This window comes from Gouania willdenowi, chromosome 22 (genome assembly GCF_900634775.1).
Source record: "Gouania willdenowi chromosome 22, fGouWil2.1, whole genome shotgun sequence".
NCBI lineage: Eukaryota > Metazoa > Chordata > Actinopteri > Blenniiformes > Gobiesocidae > Gouania > Gouania willdenowi.
In genome coordinates, this window is record NC_041065.1 from 23,658,462 (window position 1) to 23,675,387 (window position 16,926).

Genomic DNA, 16,926 nt, shown 5'->3' on the forward strand with positions numbered 1-16,926 from the left:
ATATGAACTAATCACCGGTAAAAATCCCAGTAAAACTCCAGAAAACAATCACCATGAATAAATATTATCTCCCTGGTAAAGACAGTAGCTCTAATAACTGGTAAAATGATAAACTGGTGATATTACAGCCTGTGCAGCAGTATGGGGATGCATTTACTCTGCCTCTGGGTCCTAGTGCCTGCCGTCCGGTGAAGCCTGTTTCGTTTACCGAGGTCTGTGTGTGTTTAATAAGTCCGTGTGTGTCCGTGTGAAAGTCTGTATGTTTATGCCTCTGTCCATCCACTCTTATCATTATATCCATGTCTTTTAAGGCTTTTATTACGTTGGCTGTCGTACGGGCCGCCTCCATCTTGGATTATGTCGTCACCAGCGCGTCATCACCACAAGTTGCACAAGCGCAGAATGACTCAAATAACTGCAAAGATGTCTTATAATAGTCTATTATCCTTTTAAAGTGGTCTTTTTTGTGGCTTTAGACTCCAATTACATGTATGTATATATTATGTTCCCCACAATATAAACAGGTTTACAATATAACTATTTTTTATAGTTTCTGTTTCCAAAATAATAATAATCTTTCTCAACAAGAACTATTGATTAATTTGTCACATGACTGTTCCAGGGTTTGAGTTTGTTTCATTTAGTTTCACATCTACCTGTAGCTCTATGTTTTTCAGACTGATGACAACTTGTTTGTAGTTTTATTTCAGCATGTTTCACTTTTACAGTTACAGTTGGAAACCTTTGTAATTGAATATCCTAGTTATATTACAGCAACCAAATTAAACTATATCAATAAGTGAATTAATAAAAATGGCCTGTGTAAAGGCTTTTTCAAACTAAAAAATTATCTATTATAACTCTGTGACCTGTTGATCTGCACACCTCAAAGAATCAGAATCAAGAATCATTATTTCTTGGCAGAAATACTTTTAAACACTTGCTGTACATTTAGCTGACATAAAAATGTTGTTTTCAAATATGTAGAATAATTGTGAATTTATCAGTAGCAGTAGTAGTTTTAATATTTTAGTAAATTTTTAGCAGGCACCTTTTTTGTCCGTCAAATGTATTTAAAATAAACTAAAACTAAAGAGAGAATGTTATTTAACTGTCGAACCTTGTCATAATTTTATTTATTTATATATTTTGAGGGTCTTGACTCGGTCTCGGCTCCCGGCAGTCTTGGTCTCGGTGCATTCTGGTCTCAGGCAAGTCTTGGTATCTTGGTACACTACAAAGGTATCTCTTAGTTATGTGGGTTAAAGATTGCATAAAGTTGCTTTTTAATGGTAAACTAAAACTATAATTGTTTTAAACAAAAATTGTCTCATTCTAATCTTTAAAAGGCCTGCCTGAGGACTATTATTGTAATGGAGTTAAGCAGACCCGACCAACTATTTCCAAGTATGGTTGGCAAAGACGTGAGTGCGTGCTCGGCCTCATGCACCTGAGTGTCTCCCCTGCTCACTAACTCAGGATCTGGCTCAGGCACGGCTGTCTTACATAATACAATGAGATCACCCACTAAACATTTACTGCTGGAATACATACCGTACTTTTTCATCTGGAGGAACACAATTGTGACCGATTTACAATTGATCAATTGATTTTTCTTTTAAAATTCAACTTTCTATATTGGGGGGCTTCTTTAATTCCGTCTCTTGTTTTGGTTTATAGAAACCTATTAATATTGATGTTGTAGATTAATGGCATTTTGAGATGACAAATGTGTCTCCAGAACCCAAAATGTAGATGTTCAACTTTATTATTATTATTATTATTATTATTATTATTATTATTATTATTATTATTATTATTATTATTATTATTGTTTGTTGCTGTTCCTAAAGGGTAATAAAAACTCATTGAGGCATCTCAAAATGTCCTTTAATTATGTTTAATTTATTTTTATACTTTATACTATATTTTATACTTCCAACACATAGGATATAATAATGTGCTGTTAGAGATGTGATGCACTATTAAAGTGTCCAATGAAGTGAGTAATCTACTTTTACTCTTTGTCAGTGGGTGGAAGAAAGGAGCACAGACTGAGCAATGGAAAAAAGTTTTAAAGTGACAGTGAGCAACACCCTTAAAATATCCATGGAATATGGAAAGAAATTTAAAAATAAAGATACGCACTTAGCTCGGATGGCAGGGAACATTGTGGTAAGTAACTTTATAAACCACTTTTTAATGTGCAAGAAATTATGATGTTCAGGAGAAATGACTATTCATTATCTGACTAAAGCTATTCTAACATTTCAACTTACAGTGAGTGTTAAATGAAAATCCTAATGTTTAAATAGCCTGTCTGAAGTGAACCTGAATGCTGACATTCTTACCCAACCAGCTTTTAAATGCTCAAATAATGCCATCCTCTCTGCAACTAAAAATGTAATCCAGAATTCCATATTTAAATTTGGTTCATGCCTAATTTTGGAATACAGCTCTGAAGGATGAGGGTTTGTTTACAGCAAAGGTTTGACAGCTTGAAACTTTCGTTTTTCGTCAGTACATTATCATACCATACTATACTCTTATTGTATATAGCTATTTAAACAATTTTTCCACTTCACATTTAAGTTCATATTAATTAAATAACAATGATTTCCTTGTATTGCACTTTGTTTAATTGCATTTAACTTTATTTAGTTTAATTTACTTTAATTTAATTTGTAAATTGTATCTGTTTTCATTTTAATGCATTCTATCTTATTTAATTTAGTTTCAATCTTCATTTCCTGACATTTAATTAAAAGTCTTTTACTTAATTATGTACATTTTATTTCTTTTTCTTTTCTTTGTTTAGTGTTTCTTCTTTTCATTCAAAATATTTATGGAGCATCTGTAAAAAAGCTATTTTTGCCCTGGGATCAATAAAGTACTGTATATCTGATTCTTATTTGGACACCTACCATCAATATTAATTCACTTCAAGTATAAAGAAATATCCAACTGAATTTTAATTCAAGTCTCTCTTTCACTCTTGCATGATACATCTCTTCTTCTCTAAAAACAATGTATAGACTAGAGCCTAGGCTCCCAAAGTGGGGTACGTGTACTCCCAGGGGTACGCAAATTGTCATGGGGGTACGTATATGGGAAAAAAAAAAAAAAAAAACATTGATTAATATACCCAAGTTTGTACTTTACATGACGTATAAATCATACATAAAGTATGTAAGGTACCAATAATATCCAAGCAATAAGTGACATATCAGTCCCTGCAGGATTTGCTCTTTCAAATTTCATTAATTTTGCGGAAATTGTGTTAAATCATTGCAGGAATGTTGACTTTTTTTGAACAATTTTAAATTTAGAATGACTGCAGTCATGGGAAAAAAGCATGGGGAAAATTGCGATTCTCCAAATATTGTGGAATATACATTGAATTTGTGTATTTAGATATCTGAGATATCCTAGCTGATTTATCTACAACTAAATTATTTGGTAATCTGGACAATTATTTGTTTTTTTCTGTCTGTTTAACTTTTAAGCCAAAATTTGATGGTCTATAGGGCCATATTTGTGCCGTAGGGCTATGTTGTATGTGACATTACATTATTATGTTTTTTAGAGTGCAGGAGTAGGGGGTACATGGCTTCAGGTACCGTTAAATGTCTGAAGGGGTACGGGAATGTGAAATGTTTGGGAACCACTGGACTAGAGCGTCAAGCTGATTTATTTCATTCCCTTCGAGAGAACGACGCCTTGTTCCGTTTTTTAATTCTTCAATATCCCTCTGGAAAATGTCCATGTTTGTGTTGCTTGTGTGTGGTGTTACTGTTATCTCTGACCATGCAGAAGATGGATGTCATTCCAAAGATGTTGGACATTGATTAATCAGAGTTAAGTGCACAGGATAACAACAGTAATGTGATTTCTATTGTTATTGTGATAAATACAAATCCAATACAGCAGAAAGAGCAAAGTTTCCTGTCAACATTAAACAGCTTTAAAATTTTAAGTTCCTAATTGAACAAATCCTCGTCCCACGTAAGCCTTTCCTTTCACTCCAAATAACATGACCGTGATTCACTTATCACTAATAATAGAAGACACACCAAACAAAACTGACCACACGAATAATACAAATGAACGTCAGAGAACATGATTTAAATCCTTGGCCATCAGCTAAACCACATTCAAGCTGTGTTCATATATGCTGACCAAAGATGGATCACTCCCTGACGCTGCGCCAGAACATGATTGATGGTTATAGGAAAAGAAATATGTCAACACAGCCATACCAAGGTTTGTCCTTTACCTCCCTTTGGAGAAAAATAGACTAAGTAAAGCTATCTGTGCAGTGAATGAATATGAAAAGCTTTTCTTCACAATGGAAGAGGTCCAAATATGAAGGTGATATTATTTGCACAATCAAAGTGGAAATCCTTATAACCCGCTGAATATTTACCCACTGAGTGTAAAACATTATTGTAATAAAATTGCACACAATATATCATCTGTTTATAAGCATGCATAAACAAATTGAATCACGCAATAATAATGAAAATACATCAGGGTTGTGGAGCTTCTGCTAAATCACACATTCATTTATTCATTCATATTCTGGACACACTCCCGGTCTCACTTTCAATAATATTTTATCATCAATGGGACTTAACTTAAATAAAGTGATAAATTTGATCCTGTAATGCATTTTAAACTTACAATGACAAAAAGCTGAAGCTCACTGAGGCTAAATATCTGTTGATTCGCCACCTTTGAAAGTTCTGAAAACATTTCACTCACACCCCCCTCCATTGGTTCCACTCCTACCTCTCAGACTGTACTCAGTTAATCTAACTCAAAACCGTCACTTCCCAGTCCTCCCCCGTCACTTCTGGTGTTCCTCAGGGCTCCGTCTTGGGCCTCCTTCTCTTTATCATCTATCTCCTTCCACTCAACAATATCTTCAGGAAATTCAGCATTCATTTTCATTGCTTTGCAGATGACACCCAGCTCTATATGTCCAGTAAGCCTGACACCACTCTCCCCCCCTCCTCCCTTACCCACTGCCTTTCAGAAATTAAAAACTGGTTCACCTCCAACTTCCACAAACTTAATTCCAATAAATCAGAACTCCTCCTTATTGGTACCAAATCCATCCTCTCCAAAACGGACTCTTCCTCCCTCACCATTGACAGCTCCACCGTGTCCCCCTCCCATCAAGTCAAGAGTGTGGGTGTCATCCTTGACAGCTACCTATCATTTCACTCTCACATCAAAAACATAACAACCTCGTCACTTCCCGGATTGATTTTCGTAACTCACTCCTTTTCGGTGTCCCTCACAAATCCCCTCTATAAACTCCTACTGGTCCAGAACTCTGCAGCCCCTATCATTACCGGAACCCCCTCCTCTGACCACATTTCCCCTGTCCTCCAACAACTCCACTGGATCCCCATCAAATTTAGAATCAACTTCAAAATCCTCCTGTACACTTTCAAGGCCATCCAGAACCCCCCACCCCCACCCCCACCCTCTAGAACTCCCTTACCCCTCTTCAAATCCAGTCTCAAAACCCATCTCTTCAATCAACCCACTCTCTGTAAATCATCATCCCTAATTTCACCGACATTGCTTTTCCTTTGTCTTCTTTGTACTATACTGTTTTTAATGTATTGCACTGTTTTTATTATTCTGTTTTTACTGTAAAGTGTCCTTGGGTGGCCTAAAAGGCACTTCTTAATAAAATGAATTATTATTATTATTATTATTATTATTATTATTATTATTATTATTATTATTAATAATGTGAACACACTACATACTTATTTTGACGTCAGACTTACGTTAATATGCCGTTTCGAACACAGCCAGAATCTTGTTCTCAGCCAAAAATCAATTGTAATAGCCAGGTTTCAACCCATAGAGGGCAGTCACTCTGACATTTTACAACAAAATTGAAAAACTTTGACTAAAATATGAAGTTAAGTTAAACTAGGATCAATCATCAGCACTACTTGATACCAAATACATTTGTTTTCAGCAGAAAAAAGTGGTTTTCTCTTTAAAAATACTGCTGTTACTAAAATTGCTTTAAAATACATCTTTACTGTGAGGCATTTTGGTTTTATTATTAAAGAAAGTGTTTCATTTCTGGTTACTGTATTTATATATCAGGTGTATCATTGTGGATAACAAACAGCAACGAGCTGTGTATTATCATCTGTTACCATCAGAACCAGCGCGACTGATTACTTCAGCTGTGAAACCGACCACATGCCTTCACTTCTCACGTAGATCCATTAGTTTTCTCAGCAGGCGGGACTATTGTAATAGTGTCTTTACAGGGCTAAAGCTGCTCATAAACACTGCTGCCAGAAGCCTCACCAACACCAAGAAAATGGACCACATTACACCAGCGTTTAAATCACTGCACTGGCTCTCAGTGAGTGGAAGAAAGAGTTTTAAAATATGGCATGTGAAGCACTGCCAAATATCTCTAATCTACTAGTACATCATGAAGCATTCAGAACACTGAGATATACTGCACTGGGTTCTAATTCCAGCAAGTTCATTTTGTCTTGATATCCTGACATGGTTCGACTGCCAACTGTCAATCTTCCTCAGAGGCATCATAAAAGAGTTGTCTAAATAAATGAAACCGTAACGTAATATTGCAACGGCTTCACTTGGTTTTAATACCATGAGAGCTGAAAATGTTAGCTCATCGAAATCAGAGCTGGAAATAATTGGCAACACTGAAGTTTTATACACACTACGCTGTCATTATTATGACATGACACTCGTCGTTTGCATGAATAAGGTGTCATGAAGGCTGTCATTAAGTATTGTTTGCTACCCTAACCCAACCCTTCTTTACCTTAGCCCCTAACCCTATACCTTAACACTACCTAACCGCACTAGATCCCCCCACCTAACCCAGGGGTCTGCAACCTGTGGCTCTGGAGCCTGATGTGGCTCTTTGACTCTTTTTTTTAAAGCTTAAAAAACAAAAAATCTACAGACTATCAACTTTCCTGCACCTGTGGCGAACCTTATGTTTTAAATACCTGTTAAGATAACTAAACTAACAAAAACACTATTCTGGAAATACACATTTTAATTCATTTAACTGCCAATGTGCCAGTTAAATATGCATGCTTCATGTGTGGCAAGAAATTAGCAATGATCATGCGTTATCAAACTTCAAGTTACTGTTTGTGGCCCTTTATATACATTAGCTAAAAAAAACGTCTTTATATAACATTGTGTTCATGTAAACTGAGATGTGTAAGAATTTGAAGATGCGAGATACTGTTTTGTTGTTATTTCTTTTAAATTGTTGCATTAACATGATCAATATGAATCAAATCAAATTAAATCAAACAATATTCTATATAATTTTAACTGTATATAATTGAATAAACCGTATTGTCTTCATTGAGAAGGTGTTATTTTCGGCTCCAGGAGGACTTTAATCCAGGTGAGATGAGAAACCTAACCCAAAAATGCCAACATGGCTCAAAAAGTGCCATCATTTAGTGAAAGGTGTTATAATTTAGCAAACTACACTTAATGGCAGCTTAATGACAGCCTTCGTGACACCTTATTCATGCTAATGACAGATAATGACAGCGTAATGTCAGCCTTATAAAACTCCAAGTGTTGCCAAATTTTCTTCCGTTTTCAGCCTTTTTTTTAAATTTTTTTTTTTTTTTGCTGCATTTACTGTATTTAACATAACTAAGAAATTTATAACTTCAATTGGTCTCCAGTTTTTGTTGTCTTGTATGCAATTGCTTTCACTGCATCTCACAGCATTATCTTGTGTTCACTTTCAGAACAAGATGTTCAATTGCTGCCTGATAAAAACCCACCAACTAACAGTTGCCATGATAGAAAGAGAGCACACGTGTTCCTCGGCCTTATATCTTTTGTTCAGTGACCAGTCCTCCGCTGCGTTTCGGCGCCTGGGCTGGGGTAGGGCAGTGATTGCTGTAGTGTAAATGGGAGCTGTGGTATGTGAAAAACTGTTTTTGAGTAAGTACACAAACACTCCCGAATGTACCTCGTTTGTTCTGCTGTGTTGTTCCAGCTAAAAGATGGCAATGGATAAGAGGGAGGATTTTCAGCAGGAAGTAATTTCTCTTATTCAGATGCCGACGCGTGTAACACACACACACACACACACACACACACACACACACACACACACACACACACACACACACACACACACACACACACACACACACACACACACACACACAGTGACTAATCAGCGTGTAAGTCCTTTAGTGGGAGCCAAAGAAGTTTTGGATAAGATCCCGAGCTGTATTTAGTGGTAGCTGGAACCCTTGAGAGGTCAGACTGTGGCTATGTGTACGTGCAGAATGTACTAAATTCTGAGATGAAAAATTATCAGTCAATATAGTTTTGTGTTTTCCTTTGAGTGAGACTCAGCAGGTCGAGGGCTGCGGGGTATGGGAAGCAACTCGCGGGTGACTTGGGGTGAAAGGGAGTCTTTCAGCCAGACACATTTCATGGATGCTTTGGGAAGCGTTGATGGAAATGAGGGAGGTCAAGCAGCCTCGCCTCCCCTGGGACCCCTGCGGTGTCAAAGCAAAGGGGAAAGTGAGCCTGCAGCAGTACAGAATGTCTCCAACCTGCTCTGTATTAAGCTGTGTGAACCTCAGTTTGCTGCTGTGAGTGCAGAGGTAGATATCACCACCTCTCACTGAGGGGATGCATCAGAATAAAAAGAGCAAGGAAGCAAACCAAAAGCTGCAGGGACACTCTTAAACTAATATTTATATTCTTGGTCATTTTGGGGGAATCTTTTCATTTTTATTTGAAAATTCATTGAAGAGGAGTTGGAAAAGGAATTATATTTGGTTATAAGTAACTGCTTGATAACCAAAAGCTCACTGCCTCTACTAGAATGTATTCATTTTTTAAAATCCAGTACATTAATTATCATCATCATTATCTCCTTTAGTTGAAAGATATCTGTTGTGGGAAAAATTTTATCCATAAAATTATGTTGAAGGTATTACCAAATAACAAAACTTGTGTTTTGGATTGTATTTTCATTTTCAGCATGGTGTGATGCCAAGTCATGGCTTCCCATGCAGTGTTTACATTAGATCTCACCTTGTTTCTTTGATTTCCCTTATCATTTAGGCTTTTGTTGAGCTTTTCCTCACATTTTCTTTGCTAACGCTTCATTTTTTACTACAGAAAACACAAGAATGAGGGCTGAAACTACTTTGCACGTGTTTGAAGCTGTTATCGGAAGCTTTTGCTGCACAAAAAGATTAAAAAAAGAGAAACGTGTTAATAATGTACCAACTTTATTGTTTTCTACTTCCTTTATAACTACTATCATTTGTTGTTATGATTTTAAAGCAAATGTTCACTGATTAAGTACATTACAGACATTATGATGCATATTTTGTGGGTTTCACTGTTGCATTAACACATCTCATTATTGCATGATTGCTAAACTTTGGTTAGCAGTAGCCTAATTATTGTGCAAACACAGATTTTTGTCTTAATGTTTTCCTAAAAAAACAGGTCTAAAGTACAGCAAGATCTCTGTTAAATATTGGCGAGGGGGCACTTTGTGACCGCCTGCATTGATTTAAACTTTAACTCACATTAAACTTCTCCAACAACACAGAACCCAGACATTCAGACACAAAGTTATCTCTTTGACCTCTGACCCTCGTGGTTATCAACACTCCTGACTGTCTTTAAATCAGCAGAAGATTATTTAAGACATTCCACACTTCTGCATACTCTTTATTCACATTGATTTCATACAAAACAAAGAATCAGCTTATGAATCAGTAACAACAGAAGGATTATTCAACCTGCAGTTGAATTTGTGGCTTTTGCACATAATGTGAAATTATTCTGTGAATATATCAATTTAGATATTTGAATATATCATTAATAGGCGTGATGTATTAGTACATGCATGGATAAAGATGTTTTGTGCACAATATTTAGAAGAAATAACGAGACAAAAGTGTGTCTTATTAAATCATTACAGATATGTCTTCATATGTATTCAGTGTAAGTAGAAACGTAATCAGACAATCAAAAATCCTGGTTATCGAGTAAAATGTTGTCTTTATTTTCTTTTCTGTGTAACAATCTGGACCAAACATCTTGGGCCACAATGGCTTTAACCAACAACCATTTCCCAAATCCTAGTGATATCAATCACTGCAAGATTGACCACATTCCACAGGGGACAAACAAAATATTATTAAAAAAAAAGTGTAACAGTATTATTTATATATAGCTTAAATTGAACAGTAATAATATACTGAGAACTTTCTATGAAACATTTCTTCACATTTTTTTTTTAAATGTCAGGTAAAATACATGTCTGTAAAATGAGCATTAAGGAATCAACATTTTAATAGTAAAAAACATAGCTTTTCTTTTCTTACGCTGTGAAACACAAACAACTTTTTACTGGCTTTTATCCAACTCTCCTCTGAATCTGGCCCTGATCTTGTAACCTAAAGGTTTCAGTACTAACCCATAAGTACAGTTTAAAGAGAAATCCTCATCCGGGCACTTTTCAAAGGTGCACTGGTGGAGTAGGATCGCAAAGATCAAAAATATTTCCACTTTTGCAATCTGATCTCCAATACATCTCCTCTTCCCTGCTGAGAAGATCATGACATTGTTGGTGAGATCCTTGTCCAAGACGCCATTATCGTCAAGGAAACGGGACGGGTTAAAGGTATGTGGGTCTTTCCATATCACAGGGTCATGATTGACAGACCACTGATTGATAAAGACCACCGTGTCTTTGGGGATGTACAGATCATTGACTGTGACATCAGAGGTAGTGGAATGGGGGATGGTGACGGGGACGAAGCTGGTGAAACGCATAGTCTCGTAGATAAAAGCTTCCACGTAAGCCATGTGTGTTCTGTCCTCAAGAGACGGGAGTCTATTCCGTCCCACCGCGCTGTCAACCACCTTGTGGAGCTTTGTTTGAATCTCAGGGTGCTTGGCGAGCAGAAGGATGAGCCAGTGAAGAGCAGTGGAGACGGTGTCCATCCCTGCGCCAATCATATCCGCTACCGTGGCCTCAGTATGGGTCCTAGTGAGCTCCATGTCGCCCTCAGCCATGTCAATGACGCCAATGATGGCATCGCTCATGTCCCTTGTCACCTGTGGATCAAAGCTCTGTCGGTGCTCCTCCACTTTATTCTTTATGAAAGCAAAAAACTCCTCATTCAAGCACTTGAATTTCTTAAAGATGCTCCGAACTGGATTAGGAAAAGTCTGAAGCCACGGCATGACATCTACCAAACTTCCTGCACCCACCGTCTGTCCAAACTGATGCACCTTGTGTAATATTTCTCTAAACTCAACATCGTCGTGTCCGTAGCGTTTTCCAAAACACAAAGCACAGATCACATTAGCGGCAGCGACTGTCAGCTCATGAGCTGGGTCGAAATACTTCTCCTGAGCACTCAATTTAAGCAAAATCTCAACAAGCTCTGTGGCCTCGCCAACAATTTGCTGCTCAAAAGCTTTTTTGGTCTGACTGTTTGCAGACGAGAACGCTCGGATTGTTGTCTGAGCAATTTTCCTGTGCATCCTCCACTGTCTGCTGTAATTTGTAAAAGTCATGCTTTTCCCTTCTGCCACAAACTGGAAAGAGGCAAAGTTTGGCCTGCCTGCAAACTCTGTGCTGTGCTGTATCAGAGCCTGACGTATCACCTTGTCTCCATTCAGAACCACAACGTCACTGCAGCCCAGACGTATCTGGTACACGTTTCCGTACTTTTTGGCCAGTTTGGTGAAGGCGATATGAGGCATCTGGCCCAGCTGAAATGCGTTGCCCACCAGGGGCCAGGCGAAAGGTCCCGGCAGTCTTCTCTTGAGCTGAAAGTTCCTGACCCACAGACAGGCTTCCAGACAGAAAAGAAAAACAAAAGAGGCAACCAGAGCAGGATGGACCTGTCCACTCCATTCTCTGACAATGCTGCTGGTCTTCACACCAAACTCTCCATTCAAATGAGTCATCATGAAACTTTGTAGTTTGTTTTCACTGTATCCAACAAAGTTTTCACCTAAAATAATAAAACATTAAATATTAATAATGTTTTTTCAATAATATAACACCTGAAAATACAATAAAATGAAATAATGGATCTCGCAGGGCTTACGTGGTCTTTCTTCGTTCACGGGATCAGGTTGAGTAGACCTCAGTGGAGCTGGACGTCTTCAGATGACCACTCAAGAGAAATGTGGATTCAGGCTTTAACACTTGGCTTATATGTATCTCTATGGTGGGAGGGCTTAGAGACTCAGGTTTTTTATTATCTCTCCCCTCCCATTCAGAGCACAGCCTCCAGACCTTCGTCCTGTTCCCTCTGTGGCCTCCCTCCAGCTATTGTCAAGCATCTACCTATTCTGCTGTGTCGCCAAAAACTGTGGATAAACAGACTCTTCAATACTTGTGTGACCTACGACCTGTTAGACCCAGACTGGCTGAGGTAAACAGATATAGATGAAAACAAATATAATGTAAATAAAGGCATTATATAGTAGTTCTAAAGACAGAAATTGTATTTGCTGTTTCCTCTTTCCTATGGACTTTCCAAAGCCATGATGTGTTTTCACGAATTACAATAAAACGGTTTCTTTCTTTTTATTTATTTATTCATTATAACAATTCAGAAAAAGGGCTTTTGATTTTTTTCACTTAAACAACTAATATAACAATGAACTGTAAAAGTGATATGCTAACATCAATCTCTGGAATAATTTAGCTATTATGACTTTGGTAGTAAATCTGCTCATGTGGATGCAAAAATGATGATGGAATGATGGAAAAGACACCGGTTTGAGCTTTTTTAGTCTTAAGTCAAATATTCCAGAGGTTTCTATTCTTGGAGCAGTGAGTAATGACAGACATCTATACATGGGCAGTGCATAATGTTACACTGCTGGAACAAATTGGACAGCTCTGACAGCGTCTTTGAATGATGTGAGACTACACAAGTCATTTCACATAAGTTTAAAATCTGATCAATGTTCGTGACTGTTCCACCTTTCCAGCTTTTAGAAAAGAGCTGAAAAAATGGTTAAAAGTAAATCAGTCACGTAATCACCTATGGAAGTTTTTTTTCGATAAGAAATTGCTTAGTTGGTTGTAAATAATGTATGTATTATGTCCATGTCCGTGTGTATACTGTGTCCGTGTCTGTATCTTTTATTGTCATTGTTTTAAATGTATGAGAACTACGGATGAAAAGTAGCTCATGGCTAAATATGGCACATTTACACCATTTATTGCACTGGTGTTCATTAATGTGCACTGTCCACTCCAAATACAGTAAAGCAAAGTATATACAAATTGGAAATGAAAGGCCACACATTGATTATTAACAATTCATTTTATTCACCTCAGTTGCAGCTTATTTTTTCATTAATGAAAACATTGGTGGTCACCAAATGTTAGAGTACTTATGACAGAATGAATGCTTTAACATTCAAGGCCTGCTGAGTAGTAAAATGTTGCCTTGACACAGACACAAAAAAATGCACTCCTCTAGCACTGTAGTAGTGTCTTGCTGTGCAGTGGCTTCCATGCAACTTGGAAAAGAAAAAAAACCTGACTGTAAACAAATGTGTTTTTATGAATGCCTCACGAGGGCCAGAAATTTACTGCACACATGTTTTGTTGTAGTGGTGAGATGTATTTGGCTGGGGAAGCTGCAGCACTAGCACAGTGAAAACCAAAGCGTGCATACACGTGCTCTGTGAAGAGTTCATGGTCCACAGTGGTGTTTGAAAAGTGATGGAAGGTCCTTGATGAAAGGCTTCTTTCTTGCTTCATAAACATGCCAATTTTGGTTTCTCTTTGATCAACATGCATCCTTGATTGTGTTCATTTGCTTGGAGTACAGTAGCTAGTGAGACCTATGATTTTGAAATAAATTCACTGTCGTTATAAAACACACATCTAACTGCTATATTTAGCAAAGAGTATGAGTAACATTTCCATTTCACAATATGAGAACAATGAGTCAAAAAACCTTCACAAAAATAATCTATACAAGTATAATAATTGTGCACATACAGAATACCTACATATGCTTATTCATGGCACATAACATAGCAATATGTGTACAAAGTAGTTCATGAAGCAGAAATGTAATACTTATCCCCAAAAATAGCTTAAATTTTGACTTTGTAGTCAAAATACATTCTCTCTTTTTGTTTTGTTTTTTACCTTGTCTGCATATGCTATCGAAGGTTAACACTACATGTAGCGCAATAGCTATGCATGTTTTATTATTGCATTGAAACAAATACCAACACACATTCTCAATGCTGCACAGTCATTTATTACAGAGCATGTTATGTCACTTAAATACATTTTTTAAATATAGCTTTACTGTTAGGTGCAGGTGTATAGATGCTTGTTCTCAAAGGATTGATAGTCACTGGGGAATGTAACTGGTAGAAAAAAAAGTGTTCATTGGAGTCACAGTATTGGGGGTGGGGGTGTGTAGGTGTTTTCATTCATGCTGGGGACACTAAGCCAAGCTGTTTCCCCCTGAGTTTGGTGCTGACACCAATTGTGATGGGCTTCAGTGTTAGCCCATATGAGCAGTCCAGAGTCAGGGTCTGAGAGGAGTCGTTGTCAAATCTGCACTGGTGCAGCAAGACAGCGGTGAACAAAAAGACCTGTACCTTGGCAATGCGGTCTCCAATGCAGCGCCTTTTACCTGTTGAGAAGATCATCACACCATTGGTTTTGTCTTTGTTAATGGCCCCGTTCTCATCCAAGAACCGTGTGGGGTCAAATAGTTGTGGGTCCTTCCACTTCTGGGGATCATGATTGACAGACCACTGATTGATAAAGACTACAGTGTCTTTTGGGATGTAGAGACCTTCAATAGTCACGTCAGAGGTTGTGGAGTGAGGGATGGTGAGAGGGACGAAGCTGGTGAAGCGCATGGTCTCATAGATGAAAGCATCTACTAGTGCCAGTTTTGTTCTGTCCGCAATTAAGGGGAGTCGATCTTGGCCCACTACTTTATCTATGAGCTCTTGCAGTTTTAGTTGCCATTCTGGATATTTGACCAAAAGCAGGACGACCCACTGCATGACTGTTGACATTGTATCCTGACCTGCTCCGATCAGATCCGTCACAGTTGCTTCAACAAACTCTTTGGTGAGTCCACTGTCTTCTCCATGTTCAATAACACTGATGATGGCATCACTCATGTCCCGGGTGACCTCAGGGTTGAAAGATTCTCTGTGCTCCACCACCTTGTCTTTCACAAAGGTAAAGAACTCCTCATTGAGGTTCTTGAAGTCCTCGTAAATGCTTCGGACAGGGTTAGGAAAAGTTTGAAGCCAGGGCATGACATCCACTAAGCTGCCTGCCCCGACTGTCTCCCCAAACTTGTCTATTCTTTGTAATAAGGTTCTGAACTCTTCATCATCATGTCCGTATCTCCTCCCAAAGCAGAGAGCACACATGATATTAGCAGCAGCTACTTTAAACTCATAAACAGGGTTGAAATATCGTCCATCCGCGCTGTTCCGCAAAAAGACCTGCACCAGCTCTATGGCCTCGGCTGTCACGTGCTGCTCAAAAGCACTTTTAGTCCGGCTGTTTGCAGAGGAAAATGCTCTGAGACTTGACTGGGCTATTTTCCTGTGTGCCTTCCATTGTTTGCTGTAATTATTAAATGTCATACTCCTGCCTCCAGATATCATCTGGAAAGAGAGAAAGTTTGGCCTGCCTGCAAACTCTGTGCTGTGCTGTATCAGAGCCTCACGTATCGCCCTGTCTCCATTCAGAACCACAACATCACTGCAGCCCAGACGTATCTGATACACGTTTCCGTACTTTTTGGCCAGTTTGGCAAAGGTGATGTGAGGCATCTGGCCCAGCTGCATGACATTGCCCACAACGGGCCAGGCAAATGGTCCCGGCAGTCTTCTCTTGAGCCGCAGATTCCTGACCCACAGACAGGCTTCCAGACAGAAAAGGAAAACAAAGGAAGCGACCAGGGCAGGATGGACCTGCCCACTCCATTCTCTGATGATGCTGCTGCTCTTGACACTAAAATCAGTATCCAAATGAGCCATCATTAAAGAAAGGACAAGATCTGATCCTTGAAATCCAAAAAATGTATAGCTTTTCAAGAAAAAAAATATTTGCAAAGAAATTCCTTTTCTCTTATATTACCATAGGAGATGGAAAAAAATGTCTTTTATGTGTGTTCATCAAATGACAGTGAGGTCATTCTGAAAAACAGTAAAGCTTTCAGGATTTTTATCTCAACTTAAGGCTTAAGTGTCTGTATTTTGCTTGACTCTGCCTTTTATATGTTTTGCAGTTGGTGGGCAGGGCTGGGGAAAACTTTCACACTCCTCCCATTGTGGTTGTCCTGCAGACCTAGCAATATTATCTCTGCAGGCGCACGCACCAGAGTGCTGACTAGGGGACGCTGCGAGCAAGCAGCATGAGTGACTGCTGTGAGAGAGAGAGAAAGAGAGATTGGCTTGGACCAGTTGCAAAATTATGCCTGGTAATTTATGTAATTTCTCCCAAAAACCTTCTTTAATCACCACTTAATTTCACATAACTTCATGCATATTTTTTGCCTATGTATCTTTTTTATGCCTCTCTGATACAATATTCAATATAAAGTCCTTTCTTTATTTCTACGGTATTTCCGCCATCGTACAAGATTGTGTTTGTTTTTTCATGATGTGGTGCCAATTCTAAAACATTTGATTTTGCTACGCATTGGCACAGGCCTTTCTGATTTCGAAGACACCCTTCACAGTCAATGAAAATATACGAAGGTGTTTCCGATCAAACACATCCGCACGGTTTCCAAAAGCACAATAAAACGAAGCCAAGAGGAAGCGGTTCAACTTTGGGTCACTCGTTTTTCT

At 38.3% G+C, this 16,926-nt stretch overlaps 1 protein-coding gene and 1 pseudogene across 1 annotated transcript; both read right to left on the reverse strand.

Moving 5' to 3' along the window:
- Positions 1-10,078: 10,078 nt before the first annotated feature.
- On the reverse strand, positions 10,079-12,277 carry LOC114456740 (cytochrome P450 1B1 pseudogene; annotated as a pseudogene).
- A 1,105-nt stretch (positions 12,278-13,382) lies between these two features.
- On the reverse strand, positions 13,383-16,302 carry LOC114456736 (cytochrome P450 1B1). Its single transcript, XM_074783794.1, has one exon. The coding sequence runs from the start codon at positions 16,111-16,113 to the stop codon at positions 14,530-14,532; it is 1,584 nt and encodes a 527-aa protein (XP_074639895.1). The 5' UTR covers positions 16,114-16,302; the 3' UTR covers positions 13,383-14,529.
- Between the last annotated feature and the right edge of the window lie 624 nt (positions 16,303-16,926).

Coding starts and splice junctions, on each gene's coding strand:
- LOC114456736 (XM_074783794.1), bottom strand. CDS start 16,113: ATGATGGCTCATTTGGATACTGATTTTAGTGTCAAGAGCAGCAGCATC.